The 14,157-nt window shown below is 34.9% G+C and overlaps 1 protein-coding gene across 4 annotated transcripts in view; it reads right to left on the reverse strand.

The window, feature by feature from the left end:
- Window positions 1-2,429: 2,429 nt before the first annotated feature.
- The window catches only part of LOC117292452 (neurogenic locus notch homolog protein 1-like), a 62,638-nt gene continuing 50,910 nt past the window's right edge, over window positions 2,430-14,157 (reverse strand). For 2 of the 4 annotated variants that reach the window (XM_033774490.1, XM_033774487.1), the window contains 9 exons: window positions 12,681-12,908; window positions 11,780-11,887; window positions 10,484-10,603; window positions 10,034-10,144; window positions 9,681-9,791; window positions 9,298-9,427; window positions 7,919-7,954; window positions 6,269-6,493; window positions 2,430-4,897 (listed from right to left, as the gene is read on the reverse strand). In XM_033774490.1, coding sequence (XP_033630381.1) covers window positions 4,813-4,897; window positions 6,269-6,493; window positions 7,919-7,954; window positions 9,298-9,427; window positions 9,681-9,791; window positions 10,034-10,144; window positions 10,484-10,603; window positions 11,780-11,887; window positions 12,681-12,908 — 1,154 coding nt within the window. In that variant the 3' untranslated portion in view covers window positions 2,430-4,812. The remainder of the gene's footprint in view (window positions 4,898-6,268; window positions 6,494-7,918; window positions 7,955-9,297; window positions 9,428-9,680; window positions 9,792-10,033; window positions 10,145-10,483; window positions 10,604-11,779; window positions 11,888-12,680; window positions 12,909-14,157) is intronic. The other 2 variants (XM_033774489.1, XM_033774488.1) reach the window with 2 other exon arrangements.

Raw genomic sequence — 14,157 nt, forward strand, 5'->3', positions numbered from 1 at the left:
ATGCCGTTCTTTATGTTTCACTCTGCAGAGACTTACACTATTTGTCTGACACCAGACAAATTTGCGCCAAATGAAAGGCAGTCTGCACAAGCCTACTGTGAGGCTATTGCTTCGTTGCTCTGTTCTCTGGAGCAGATGAAAGACGTTTGGGATGGGGCTTACTACAGTGACTCACGTTGGGGCATGTACGACACGGCGAACCGTGATGCCCGAGTTACTGAGTGCGGTAAATACGCTGGAGATGAATGCTATAGTGAAATTTACTTAACTACTTACGTCATCCCGAACACTCCCCGCCCTTCCGCCAAGCAACCTGCTTATTGCTGTAGCTAGTCAAAGAAATACTTTATGTGGACAAATTAACGTTTTCCGAAAATATAGAACAAACTGAAAATAAAGCTCCCCAACGGTAACCCCAGATAATCAATTATCTTGTTATTGAGTAAGTCATTAAACAGCCCACTGAATTACCATAAACGTTATATCTTGTGACAACTAAATAAATATGTAACATTAAGGTTGAACAAATGTTTTTGAACAAACTTTGCGTTCAAAGCAGCGTGTCACAAAATCTTGGGATTGATTAATGCTTATAGTGTATAACTTTATCAATTGTTTTAACATAAAAATCGTGTCACACAATTACTAAAAAAATTGTTTATTGTTCATAAGCATATACATGTACTCTTATGTTTGAAAGAAAACAAATTCTATTTCCAGAATAAAGTCAATAATTGTGTCCGTGCTGGTACGTATTGTGTTTGGTTTGATGTTGAATCGTACGAATGCTTGAAACTTGATTTGATTTTAAGGTCAAACTTGTTGGTCATTTCCAACATGTACTTTAAAGCCATTGGACACTTTCGGTAAACAGTGTTGTCCAAGGCCCACACTTCGTGTATCACAATTTATATATAAAAATAACAAACCTGTGAAAATTTAGGCTCATTCGGTCATCGGAACCGGGAGAAAATAACGGGAAAACCCACCCTTGTTTCCGCACGTTTCTCCGTGTCAGGACATGTGTTTAAAATAAATCCGTAATTCTCGATATCGAGAATTGATATTGTTTTAATGTTTTTTCAAAAAGTAAAGCATTTCATGGAATAATATTTCAAGAGAAGTCTTTCACCATTGCCTTCTGTAAACCCTGTAAGTTATTTGTAAATCTGTGAACTTTTTTTTTTTTTTTTTTTTTTTTTTTTTGGGGGGGGGGGGGGGTACCGAAAGTGTCCAATGGCTTTAAACAATGCGAGAACGAAAACCTGCGGACTGTGTGTACATTCTTAAGGACAAGCCATATGTTTGATTAATATAAGTCACTTATAAGTCACTTATTTCACTTTTATGATGAGATATAACCACGGCAAAGATCCTTTGGTTTTTGGAACCATATCGACTGTTTTTATCCTATATACTATAGTTGTACATGTAAACAAATACCTGTGAACATTTCCCTTAAAACGGTGGTCGCGTTTTTGAGAGATCGTCGAAACTCCAGAGCTTATAATGTCCACGTACAAGAAGTAGAATCCCTAGTATGAATAATCAATCTGAGAAGCGTTACCACGGTAACACTTCGTATATCCAAAAGTGATATCTTTTAACATAACTGAAGTTTATTGAAAACACTCTGAGGTTTTGCGGGTCGTTCGAGCTCCTTCTCTTCCTTCCTACATGATGCAATACAGAATCCAAGGACTTGTCCTTGGAAGATTACGTAACTGTGCGGTTTATGAAAAGTTTTCAGCAGCAGCCATTATAGTTTGGAATCTGAAACTACTGTGTATAATGGTCGAATTTAAATCCAACATTGTGTCTCCCTCATGTCGGTATACCTTTTGTAAATTCCCAACAGATAACTGCTTGACTAGACTGTTTTATCTTGTTGCAAATCAGCTCTGTCTCCACTACACAATTTATCATAACAATGAACTGAGAAAGCATCACCAATGTAGTTCATAAAATTTCATAGTTAAATTTATTTCCACTCAATCATTTAAAATTACAAAATACAACTTTACAGGAGAAACAAATTAATAGAGACCCCGCACCCCCAATTTGTGAACATGTACATACATGAGTACTTATGAGAATGGACTGAAATAATTGAAAACTAGTTACACATGAAAAGACACTCAGACAAAACACAACAGGACAACACAGTAACAAATTTTATAACAATCTATTGAAACTTGAACTATTCTTTTAAGGCACTGGACACGTTTAGTAATTTTCAAAGACCCGAGTCTTCTCACTTGGTGTATCCCAACTGAATGTGTTAAATGACAACTGTGAAAATCTTGGGCTCAATCGGTCGTCGAAGTTGCAAGAGAATAATTAAAGAAAAAAACGCCCTTAATTGTGGCACAAGTTGTGTGATTTCAGATGCCTGAACTCGAGACCTCAAAATCAAGTTAAAATATTTTAGTGAGAAATAACTTATTTCTCGAAAACGACGTTATACCTCAGAAGAAGCAGTTTCTCACAATGTTTTATCCTACCAACATATCTCCATTGATAACTTACAAGCAAGTTTTTATGCTAACAATTATTTTGAGTAAAAACCAATTGTATCTAGTGCCTTTAAATGCAGAGTCGTGGGTTCCAACACCACCCTAGGAGATAATATCTGGGTTCCAACACCACCCTAGGAGATAATATCTGGGTTCCAACACCACCCTAGGAGATAATATGCAGAGTCGTGGGTTCCAACACCACCCTAGGAGATAATATGCAGAGTCGTGGGTTCCAACACCACCCTAGGAGATAAGCAGAGTCGTGGGTTCCAACACCACCCTAGGAGATTTAAATGCAGAGTCGTGGGTTCCAACACCACCCTAGGAGATTTAAATGCAGAGTCGTGGGTTCCAACACCACCCTAGGAGATTTAAATGCAGAGTCGTGGGTTCCAACACCACCCTAGGAGATAAGCAGAGTCGTGGGTTCCAACACCACCCTAGGAGATTTAAATGCAGAGTCGTGGGTTCCAAAACCACCCTGGGAGATAATATCTGTGGATTTAAATGCAGAGTCGTGGGTTCCAACACCACCCTATGAGATAATATCTGTGGATTTTCCTTCACAAACGGTGATTTAGGATGGGTTACAAAACCAATATTCTTCATCCCTGATAGACACATTCCTACACCTATTAAAATAAGTTAACATCAGGATTTAACTAAACTACCAGAGGGTGGATAATATATCGATAACTAAACATCCCTAGAACATAACACAATGTGTTCTAAACTACTGTCAGTTTGGTGGGATACCGTCTACTTATACGATTTCTGTAATGCACAAATAATAAGCTTATACTCGAATACTTGAATGAAGATCACGAAGGTCCATTTATGGATATCTTTTGGCTAAAATGAAACCAAACTACTGTTTCAATCTCAACACTGAAGCCGCGGCGCAGTAACATGACTTTAGCTATGGTGATGACAAAAGCTAGGAAGTATTTCAATGCCGTAGCCCGTAGCCACTGAATGCAGAATGGGATTCCTATGGTTAGGCCGTACTATTGAGCAGTACGTACAATACAAGTTCATTACTTATTTTTCTGTTAGTAAAACAGATGGAATCCCGTTTATATATAATTTGTGTGTACAAAGCTTGTACGTGTAGCTCCATGTTAGACTTGGATGTATACCAATAATCATATTATTATGCATGTACAGAAATCAATTTTTTTTTAATTTTTATTTGGTGGGATTATCTTAAACGTCACGAAACACTGTCTAAGTGGAATCTATTTCTATATTGACCCATTTTCCAATCTTTCTAACAACATTAAAACATCTGAAAGCATTTAAAAAGTATACTAAGGATGATTTAAAAAGTACATTAAGGGTGATTTAAAAGCATTCCATAAAATGTCAGCATTCTTTCGATTGCTTCAGTAAAAACTTAATCACTACAAATCACAAATAATTTTGGCATTATTGACAGATATTTACAATTCATTACATTAAAGATTGCTTCTCATGATAAATTTGAATCAACAAATTAGAAGCTCTTGCTGTTTTATTAGCAAATCCATTACAAAGCATATACAAAATAACCCGATTGTTTAAAATCAATATTTACAAATATTTTCTGCGACCTGTAAAGTTTGAAAAGACTAACTTCAACTTTTACTGAGAGCTCGTAAAAAAAAAAAAAAAAACTTTCCTCCATTTCATAGTTGATAATGTAATGCTTATGAGCAGAACATGGTAATCAAACAATTAATTTGCGAAAACAAAATAATATTTTAGCACAACTTATTAATTATTTATCGGATCTGAATACTTTCTAATTACGAAATTGAAGCATGAACTTCCCTTAAAAGGAAATGTGCCAGGAGCTTGCTTACTTTTATCTAAAATGTACATCACTAAGAAAATTTAAAACATTTTTAAAGTAGAATGCTGAGTCATAAAGTATTGTTAATCCTTTATGCGTAAATTTGTTCATTGCTGTAGACAACATTAACAGTACATTAACTCTTGTACGTCAAGACTTCATTGAATAATTAAAACTTTAAGTCAAAACACAAAAATAGACTTGTAAACAAAGTTATGAAGTGCTTTAGATTGCAGCTTTTAAAGCAATCTCATTTACGTTTAAAACATACGATGATAAGCCTAGATAGATTAAAAAATTTAACATTTGTATAAAACAGCCTTTGATTGTTGCATTCAAAAAACTGGTTTCGATAAATTCATCCATAATTTGAATTGTTTAAATGATCACCTTTACTGAAGTTTTAATGAACAGTCCTACTGAATCTGTTCAAAAACATAAGATTTGTTGAATTCAATCCTATAACGTTGTTCTTGGTGGTTCAAATTCCTCTGTGCTAACTGGCCATGGGTTTTCGTAACTATTAATCTCAGCAACGGTAGACCTGCAAGATAACAAATCAAAGACAAATTAGTTGTTGAAATTACAAAAACCAGAAACTATCTGTGATTTGGTTAGAAGAGATCTATCATCTTAAAAGTCTGAAATCACCCTAGTGTCTTTGTTCTATTACATTTTGTATTTTGATTTGTGTGCTGATTTCAGTTATATAGATCTTTATCGAGGTGTGATCATCTTGATTTTACTCCATTCTAACTCATTAACAAACTGAGGCTTGACGAAATAATAGTCTGGTGCCATGCGCAAGAATTTTTAGCATTCATTACTATATTGGAATCAGGGAACATGACCAAGATGGTTACCTTTTCAGTACTTTGTACCAATTAGTTCTACACTTCATGTTATATGCCATCTTTTTCTCGATGGCATTTTTGTTTTACTACTGTTTATTTTGATCAACAATTATTTTAATTCTGTGGTCTTAAGGATATTTGTGTAAACAGTATGTGACTCAAATATAACATAAAAAGTTCAATCAATACACAAATTAGGAGCAAGGTCCGGGATTGGGTGGTGGTGTCGATTGGATGGAAAAAGGTGAAAGTGAGCAAATTGAGATGAAGGTAACATTTAACACCATAAGGGGAAGGTTTTAAAATCAAGGCTATGACTTTGGCTTCGGCTTCTAGTAGCCTTGACAACTAATATAAATTCAAGGTAGCCACAGCTGTTGCCGTTAAATCAGATAACATCTCACAATTTTTAAAATTGGAAATATAAAAAAGCCAGCACCATGCAGAAAAATTGCCCAAATCAACAAAGTGAAATAGGGAGGGTGGATAAACTATTAAACTGCAACACCAAAAGGGATTGGATGCAAAGGAAATGTACACCTTTGGTAATTTCTTTCAATAATAATGTGCTCATAAAACCACTGACTTGAACTGAAACCAAAAAGTTTCTGCGGTTCTTTGCTAGACGATTAGATAGGGACAAAAACATGGACAAAAACATTAACAAGTTTGATTGAACCAACTGACTAGTTGATATACTTGTTAACTAATGTTAACTAACATAGTTAACTTTTTAAACTAATGGTTAGGTTATTTTAAACCATCTTTCATTCCAGAAAGTTTTCAGATGCTGACTAACTGAAACTTATACATGTAAATGTATACATTTTGGAGCCACATTTCTCTACAAGACAACATTTCGCTTTTAAAAAGTGTTTAAAAGACAAAACGTCTTTCATTGCATCATCAACAAATGATTTGACATGTATAATCTGGGAGCAAACTTCTCAGACTTGTTGTATCTTTCATTGTATCTTTCATTGTATCTTCTGTAAATTACCAAAGAAATACAGACCCTTCTGAGAGTTTGATTGGAAATGGTGAATTGATTTGTCAGCAACCTTTTAGGTGGAGTCTTCTTTTCATGGATTCCAAGGCCGTTCATCAAGACTACCCAATTGGGTTCATCATCTTCATACCTGCTGCCGTTGCGTGGAATAAAACCATAATCAGGACTACGATTATGCGGCTTGTTAATGGAACGATTGAGGGCGGTCTCATGTTCTAGCTCGTCCGCTCCGTGCATGCGTGTTGCTTCCTCTGTGTCGTAGTTATAGCGATGATCCCTGTAGTGTGAGAGACAAAAACAAATACAGAGGACTTATTTGGAGGAAAGGAGGTAAAGAAGAAACTGATAAGGAACTAAGGTGAAGATGCAGCCAAGGTGTGTAATATGGAACTTGATAAACCCTTAATACCTATACACTGCTAGGAAGCTACCCAGGTTTCAGGTTTCAGGTTTATTTTCCATACCATATGTACATGTACAATACAAGGGAAAAAACTAATTCAAGAACTTTATAACAGTATGGGGAGGTCGCAGACAGAAAGCCTAGGCTTGTACAGGGTCTGGCCTCTACCCTATAACATACCTGCAGCCAATTTCACAAAACAGGGCCCATAAACCAACACAAAACAATTGAGACATATGACAACGGATGACTCAAGCATTGGTACAGAGTCAAGAATGTTCATCAAGATTTTGTTAAATTGTTATTGAAGAGTGTAAAATGCTTTGGTTAATTATGTGCATCAAAACGAATGGTTTATATGGGTGAATGCAACCTGCCCATTAGTGTAGGAATAGGGATCTGTTAATAACTTGTTAGTAATAGTGTGTATAAAATAAACAGCCAATTAATTTCAGTTGTGTCGTTATTACACATCAGTGTCATGGTTCAACAGATACTCTTCTTTATCCCCAATGCATTTGTTAAATCAATAAAAGTAATTTCGATGCAAAGAAGTTTTCAAATTAGTATTTCAAACATGTTTCAAATGACAAATTTCAGATGTAGATAAAGTTTCACTAAACATACAATCAAATGCTAGGGTACAATTGTTGGCACCTACTTGTTGAAGTAAAATGCAAGTTTAAACATAATTGGTTTTCTTTTTTGGTCTATGATTCACTAGAAAAAAAATCATATAACAACAATAAAACCCATCACCTGTTGTAACTTCCACCAACTGAGCTACATAAACTTTAAATGGAACTTTTTGAAAACAATAATATAGGTACACTTTTCGACTATGAAACTGTAAAATTAAGAATGAAGTATTTCAAAAATGATTTTCTTGTTGTATCAAAGTTTTGGAAGCTGTTACGGTGAATATCAGGGCATGGCAATGATTTGCGATGATTTGCGATGCGATGATTTGCAATGCGATGATTTGCGATGATTTGCGATTAAAAGCAGCCATTACATGAGTCTCACTTCACTTTTCTGATAAAAATAAACCAGAATCCAGTTAAGTAAAGAAGTTGTTTATGATAAAGTTTTGTGGTAACAACATGTAACGATAATCTCTAAATGAGTTGGGGGGTTGTTCTGAAAAGAATCGGTGGTTTCAACTCGACGTTGAAGTTCGAGAAGTTCTTGTCAATTCAGTTTGGCATCAAACAATGAGGGGAGAGTCACGTAATGTCTATCAAACATAAAATAATGCAAAATAATAAAATCAAAATAAGAAGCTCTTTTGGCACTTGCCCATCTGAATCCACTCGATGTAGATATCTTGCTCGTCTAGTAAATCAAAGGATTAACAACAAGGAAGGCAAATCAAATAATCAAACTCAACAACAAACAAAAAATCAAATTTATGTTTCAGGATGACACAAGTTACAGAATAAGCAAAACCTCCTCCCTTGTTTCACATACTGTTTTTTTTATATTATAGATAAAGCACATCAAACGTTAGGCCGTTTTGTTTAAATTTATTTTACATTTTTGGTTGAACACAGAACGTCAGGATTAATTGGCCAGAGTGCTCTACCAGCTGAGCTATCTAGCCCTATGATGGCAATCTCCCTATTTTGTCAATTTCTTGTGTAGTTGCTAGTCAGAAGCCATACAACCTTCAGTTGCTGTGTAGACAGGGATCACACCCAACTTTATTTTAATTCAAAATTTTTCAAAATCAACAAATTCCGTGTATTGATTGTTCGGCTTGGCATGGCAAACCTAATTCTGTTCCCTTTCGGGATGAATTTCAATCAATTATCAGTTATAAGAGTTAATTATCAGAACTAGAGGGCGCACTGGTGTTGCTGTGTGCACAAACGCGATGGGACCGCGAGGAGACACGCGCGCCATTTGGTAAGATGAACGTATGTATGCGCCTTGAATATGAAGTGCTTGTTGGTGTGTGTGTTATGATAAAGCTATATAATGTGCTTTTTTTTCAACTTTATACAAAATGGCAACACTCCCTCTAGTTCTAATATATAACTCTTTGGTATTGTTGGAGTGGTAGGGTGGGCTGACATTACATCAATGGAATTCAAACAAGTGTAGAGTCATCAATCAATTACACACAGATTCAAGGGTGCTTAGGTGCAGAATTTACTTCAAACTTAGGTTATGAAGCATCTAAGTTAGTGTTAAATTAGCTGTGCATTGCTTAGGGGTTGAACAATTGCAAATATTTCAGTAGATAAATGCCATCGGCAGATCTTATCCTTGCCTTAGACATGATTGTTAAAGTCAACGGCAATATTCAAATGATTCATTTTTTGCAAATATCATCTGCACATCTTATATTTAGGAGGGACAGCAACGATACTTCCAAAAGCCAGCAAAATTAATTAAAAGAAATGAAATAAGAAAAAGAAAACACTTTCATGCTTTTCATTCTCTAATCACAGGAACACAACACCCCTGACTTTATGAAACTAAATAAAGGAACTCATTCAATCAATAAAGGAACTCATTCAATCAATAAAGGAACTCATCCATTACGATAAGCAGAGCAATGAAATTAGGCCGGGTTCTTATAAATCAGAAAAATTGCTCAGCAGCTCAGGATAATAGACCCGGCTGGTAAACTTAAGGTTTAAAAAACTGAAGAGTATAAAACCTGAAGGTACCTCGGTTTGCAGTTATTGTATAAAACAGCTATGACCACGATGATGAATATCACAAATAGTACAGCACCAACAATTATAGCTATCCAAAACGGCTGAATCTGGAGACCAATCTGTGCACCACCGGTTGGAACTAGAAATAGAAATTAAGTTGAACAAAGAAAAATAAACAAAGAGCTCACTGGGCAATAAACTCCAAACGGGAAATTAGTTTTATTTAGTTCTCATCACATATAACATTTTAGACAGAAATATTTAAAGAGAGGTTTTCTACTATCATAATCATCAGACCGTGTAAGTTTTATATAAATCTGTGATCTTCACAATTTGTTCTTCTTAACAATTATGTAATGTTCCTTTAAATGTAATTCCTAACCACTACCCACCTTCACAATTTGTTCCAGAAAAGCTTGTACCACAAGAGCAGAAGTAGGTAGCTCCATTATCATTGCAGTTACCACCATTAAGGCATGGTAAACTAGAACAGGAATTTGGAACTATGGAGGAAAGATAAATAAAATGCAACCAATATAGCATCTGTTTTTGTACAAGAACATTTTCATATAATAGAGTTACTTTCATCCTTTTACTACAAGACAAGATAATCTTATTCGTTTTGCTGATATTTGTAGAGTGAATGTGGTTTCTTCTAGGTATCATAAACATAATACATGTAAGTAAGGAAACAATATAAGAACAATTAAAAATACTTGAAGTCATAAAGGAGTAGGATATTTACCAGCGCAGTTGACTCCTCGATACTTAGGATCACAATCACAGGTGAACATGTTGAGTCCATTTCTACAAGCGCCACCATTCAAGCATGGATTACTCTTACATTCATCAACGTCTGAATCACAAAAAAGGCAACCAATATAACATTTATTTCCACATTCACATCACATGGAGGCATCATCCTAAAAGCTGAGGCTTGTGGTGGATGTGCCCGTCACAAGATTACAGAACAAAACAGGATAACAGCACTAAATAGACGAATAAATAAATACTAACTGCTACGGTAGATAACTACATAAAGGTTTAACCATGGTTAAACAAGGTGTATATATTACGCTATAATAAATGCATAGGAAGTAGACAAATGGACTTATAATTATACAAACAATATGATTTTCTGTCGGAATATATTATACCTGTGTTGAAATGAAAATGACATGGTCTGATATCTCACCTTCGTTGCAGTCTGCTCCAGTCATTCCACTTTGACAGGTACATGTATATGATCCTGGGTTATTGGTGCATATCTGGTTGGTTTTACATGGACTTACATTCGCTATGCATTCATTGATATCTAAAAGACACACAAAACAATCAAACATTTCATTTAATGCAACCAAGTGAACCTGTGAATGTTTTTTTTGTTAAGTTTGAAAGACTGAGAACAATTAGAGGCATGTGGAGTGGAATCTAAACCTATGACCTTTAAAAATGATTTGCGTGCATCATTGTACATACATTGTGTACTAAAACATGATTTATTTTCTTCTAATTTATTGGTATATACAAAAACAAAATGACCAGCAGCAGTAGCTGAAAGGGCCCCTTAAAAATGGTAACAATATAAGTTCATCAACAAACATCACATTATTGAAAGATATAAGTTCATCAACAAACAATCACATTATTGAAAGAGTACAAAAGTACTAAAAGTTATTGTCCTTTACGTTTATTTTAAGTTTAATGTTTCCTTGCATAAATTTGCTTTTTATCATGTTTTGATGTCCTTGTTGTTTGATATGTAATATCACTTTTGTTCATTGTCTTTTAATTACCCTCTTGTATCCTCAATTCTAACAGTATATGTGTTAATGTTCCATCGAAGATGGTTGTACTTTGTTTTCACTGATGATGAATATACGGAGTCTTAGAGCTCCACTCAAAAGAAAAACAAAAAACCTTCATAAAAATCTAACATTTGAGCAATTGTGGAATGAAAGATTACAAAACTCACTGGTACCGTGGAGGTAGACTGGTACAATGGTAAAATGAAGGACATGTAAAAAACAAAAACAATCACTAGACAAAAAGGTATAGAAGTTAAAAAAGGGACAAGAAAAACAAAACCAGTAATAATAACTATGACAATATGTTGGCAAGTTGTGGAATGGTAAATATCCTATATCTCTCTATTTTGCATTTAAATGATTTTAAACCAGACATGTTAAACAAGACCCTAGAATTAGTGCTAGATTTGGAACGTTACATCAAAATACAAAATATAGTGCATGAAAATGCAATCTTAGATGTTTATTCTCAAGGACTCTGATGAAGGTGTCATCATGGGGACATTATAGTACCCCATACTTAGATTCTACACCTTGTGATTGGTTTAAAGTGCATCACATGTTAATATGTAAAAACTGTCTGTACAGCGTTTTGAGATTTTTAATATAAGACATTCTAACCTCCTTTGTCTGTGTTTTAAACTGTGGCAGACAGGGGTACGGACTGCTATTTGAATACTTACCATTTTCACAGAAGACGCCTGTGAATCCAGGCAGACACAAGCATGAAGTGGTACCACCACTGGTTATACAGGTGGCCAAGTTACTGCAGCTGTTGACAGTACATGCCACTAAAACAAAATAAACAATCGGGGGAAAGTTGGGAGGGATTCTTTATAAACATACCCGTGCATTTCTGTTCAGAAAAAAATTCTGCTACCATTAGTGACAGGCACTGGACAAACTTGTACTCAATTGGTCATCGATGGCGCTTAAAGCACATTGATGTTGCTCCTTATACGCTAACAAATGTTGCCTATTATTATTAAACTACTATTATTATCGAAGTTGCAAGAGAATAATGAAAGAAAAAACACGATAGCTGCATAAACTTGCGTGCTTTCAGATGCCTGAGAAAAGTTTCAGGCACTTATATTTTTGTTGGTGAGAAATTACCTCTTTCTAAAAAACTACTTTACTTCAGAGGGAGTCGTTTCTCAGTGTTTTTTTACTCCAGATACTTTTTGACTGCTTGTTCATCTGTATTGTAATTCAGCCTGTTAGGCTCTCTGCTATACGCAGATTTTAAAAAACCCATAACATCAATAACAAATAATAATAGTTAGTCATTAGAGATGTTAGAGATATTGTTAACTTCAACAAATTGTTTGATTGGTTCCAGCCCTTTATTAGTGGTGAGAGATGTAGTACTCCATTTTGTGTCCACCATTTTATTTTTATTTTTTAAAGTTCTGCTCTCAACATTCCTGATTGTCTTCATCACTCAAGTAATCTTTTTAAAATTGTATTTACCATAATATGGTATTTTAGTGTAAACCAAACTCCCGAGGTCTTTGACTTTTTACTTGATGATGTTTTCTATAAAATGAAGCAATATTGAACTGAATACATTGATTGACTTACCATATTGGCAGTTGATGCCAGTGAACTGACCGACACATGTACATGTATAAGACTCAGCAGTATCTGTGCACACAGCTCCATTTTGACATGGATTGCTTACGATACATTCATTCACATCTAAGCAGATGAGTCCAGTGTATCCCAGAGGACATCTACACACAAAGGTTGTAGCGCCTGTCTGTTGGCAAACACCATTGTTATGACATGGGTTGTCCGAACAAAGATCGACTGTAGAGAAAATGTAAAGAATGAATCAATGAATTATTACAATTAATGATTGTAGTTCAAATTCAATTTGGCTTGCCATGACTTTTAAAAAGTTGCTAATTAACCAATAATTAAAAATACTTGGCGTCCAGTAGGACATTAGACCTTTATCATGGGGCAATGATCTTGTCTTTTCTCCCATTCAAATCAATGTCACCAAACTGAGGTTGGAAGGCAAAATAGTCTGGTTCCTTTTTGACAGAATGAATGTCAGCATTCATTACTGTAATCGGATTCAGGGAACATGACCAACATTGTTCTCAGCATGATAATGGTCTGTTAGGGTATTAAAGAAATTCACTTGGTTGTAAAGAACAATACTTGGTGTTAGGAATAATAAATGGTTAGCAATACTTAGTGTTAAGAACAATTTGGTGTTAAGAACTTAACTTGGTGTTAAGAAGAAAACTTGGTGTATAGCACAACACTCGGTGCAAAGTTTGGTACAAACAATTATTTTGAAAAAAGTTTCTCAATTCAGAGGTTCTATTTTTACCCAGGAATTAATGGCAATGCTAATGTGAATCACATTCTACAAGTCCAGTATTATGTATGTTTACTATTTTTAAATCATTATTTCCTTATTAATTTTGGTTTTTACCCATACACCGATGTGTGTTAGCACTGTATACTCAGTACTTTCCCGAGTCCTGTGAAAAAATATCACAGGCATGTTACCGAGTAACATGCCTGTGATATTTTTTCACAGGACTCGGGAAAGTACTGAGTATACAGTGCACATGCCTGTGATATTTTTTCACAGGACTCGGGAAAGTACTGAGTATACAGTGCTAACACACATCGGTGTATGGGTAAAAAACCAAAATTAATATTCTTTATCCCCGATGCAAATTTAACAACTATCATTATTTCCTTGTTCATAAATCTTCTTTGTCGGTCTGTTTTTGGTTTCCTAAGATCTAAGTTTGCCTAACCCCTGTCTTGTCTGCTGTTTTCTACTAGTTATCATTTACTTTATATATTTCAATAATCTATCTGATGTAAATTTATCTTATTGTTTATTCTGTGTTTATCATCCTGAGGATTTCTTTTAGTGAAACACTGATGCCCGGGGAATAACAAGCATTCATTAATATAAAAATAGAAAATGATATGATACAATAAATTAAAGATATTACAGAGAATGTAAACAGATTAATTGGCAGTGAGGCAAGGTTGACGAAATCAACAAATTTCAGTAAAAACTCCA

This window comes from Asterias rubens, chromosome 7, assembly GCF_902459465.1.
Source record: "Asterias rubens chromosome 7, eAstRub1.3, whole genome shotgun sequence".
Classification (NCBI taxonomy): domain Eukaryota; kingdom Metazoa; phylum Echinodermata; class Asteroidea; order Forcipulatida; family Asteriidae; genus Asterias; species Asterias rubens.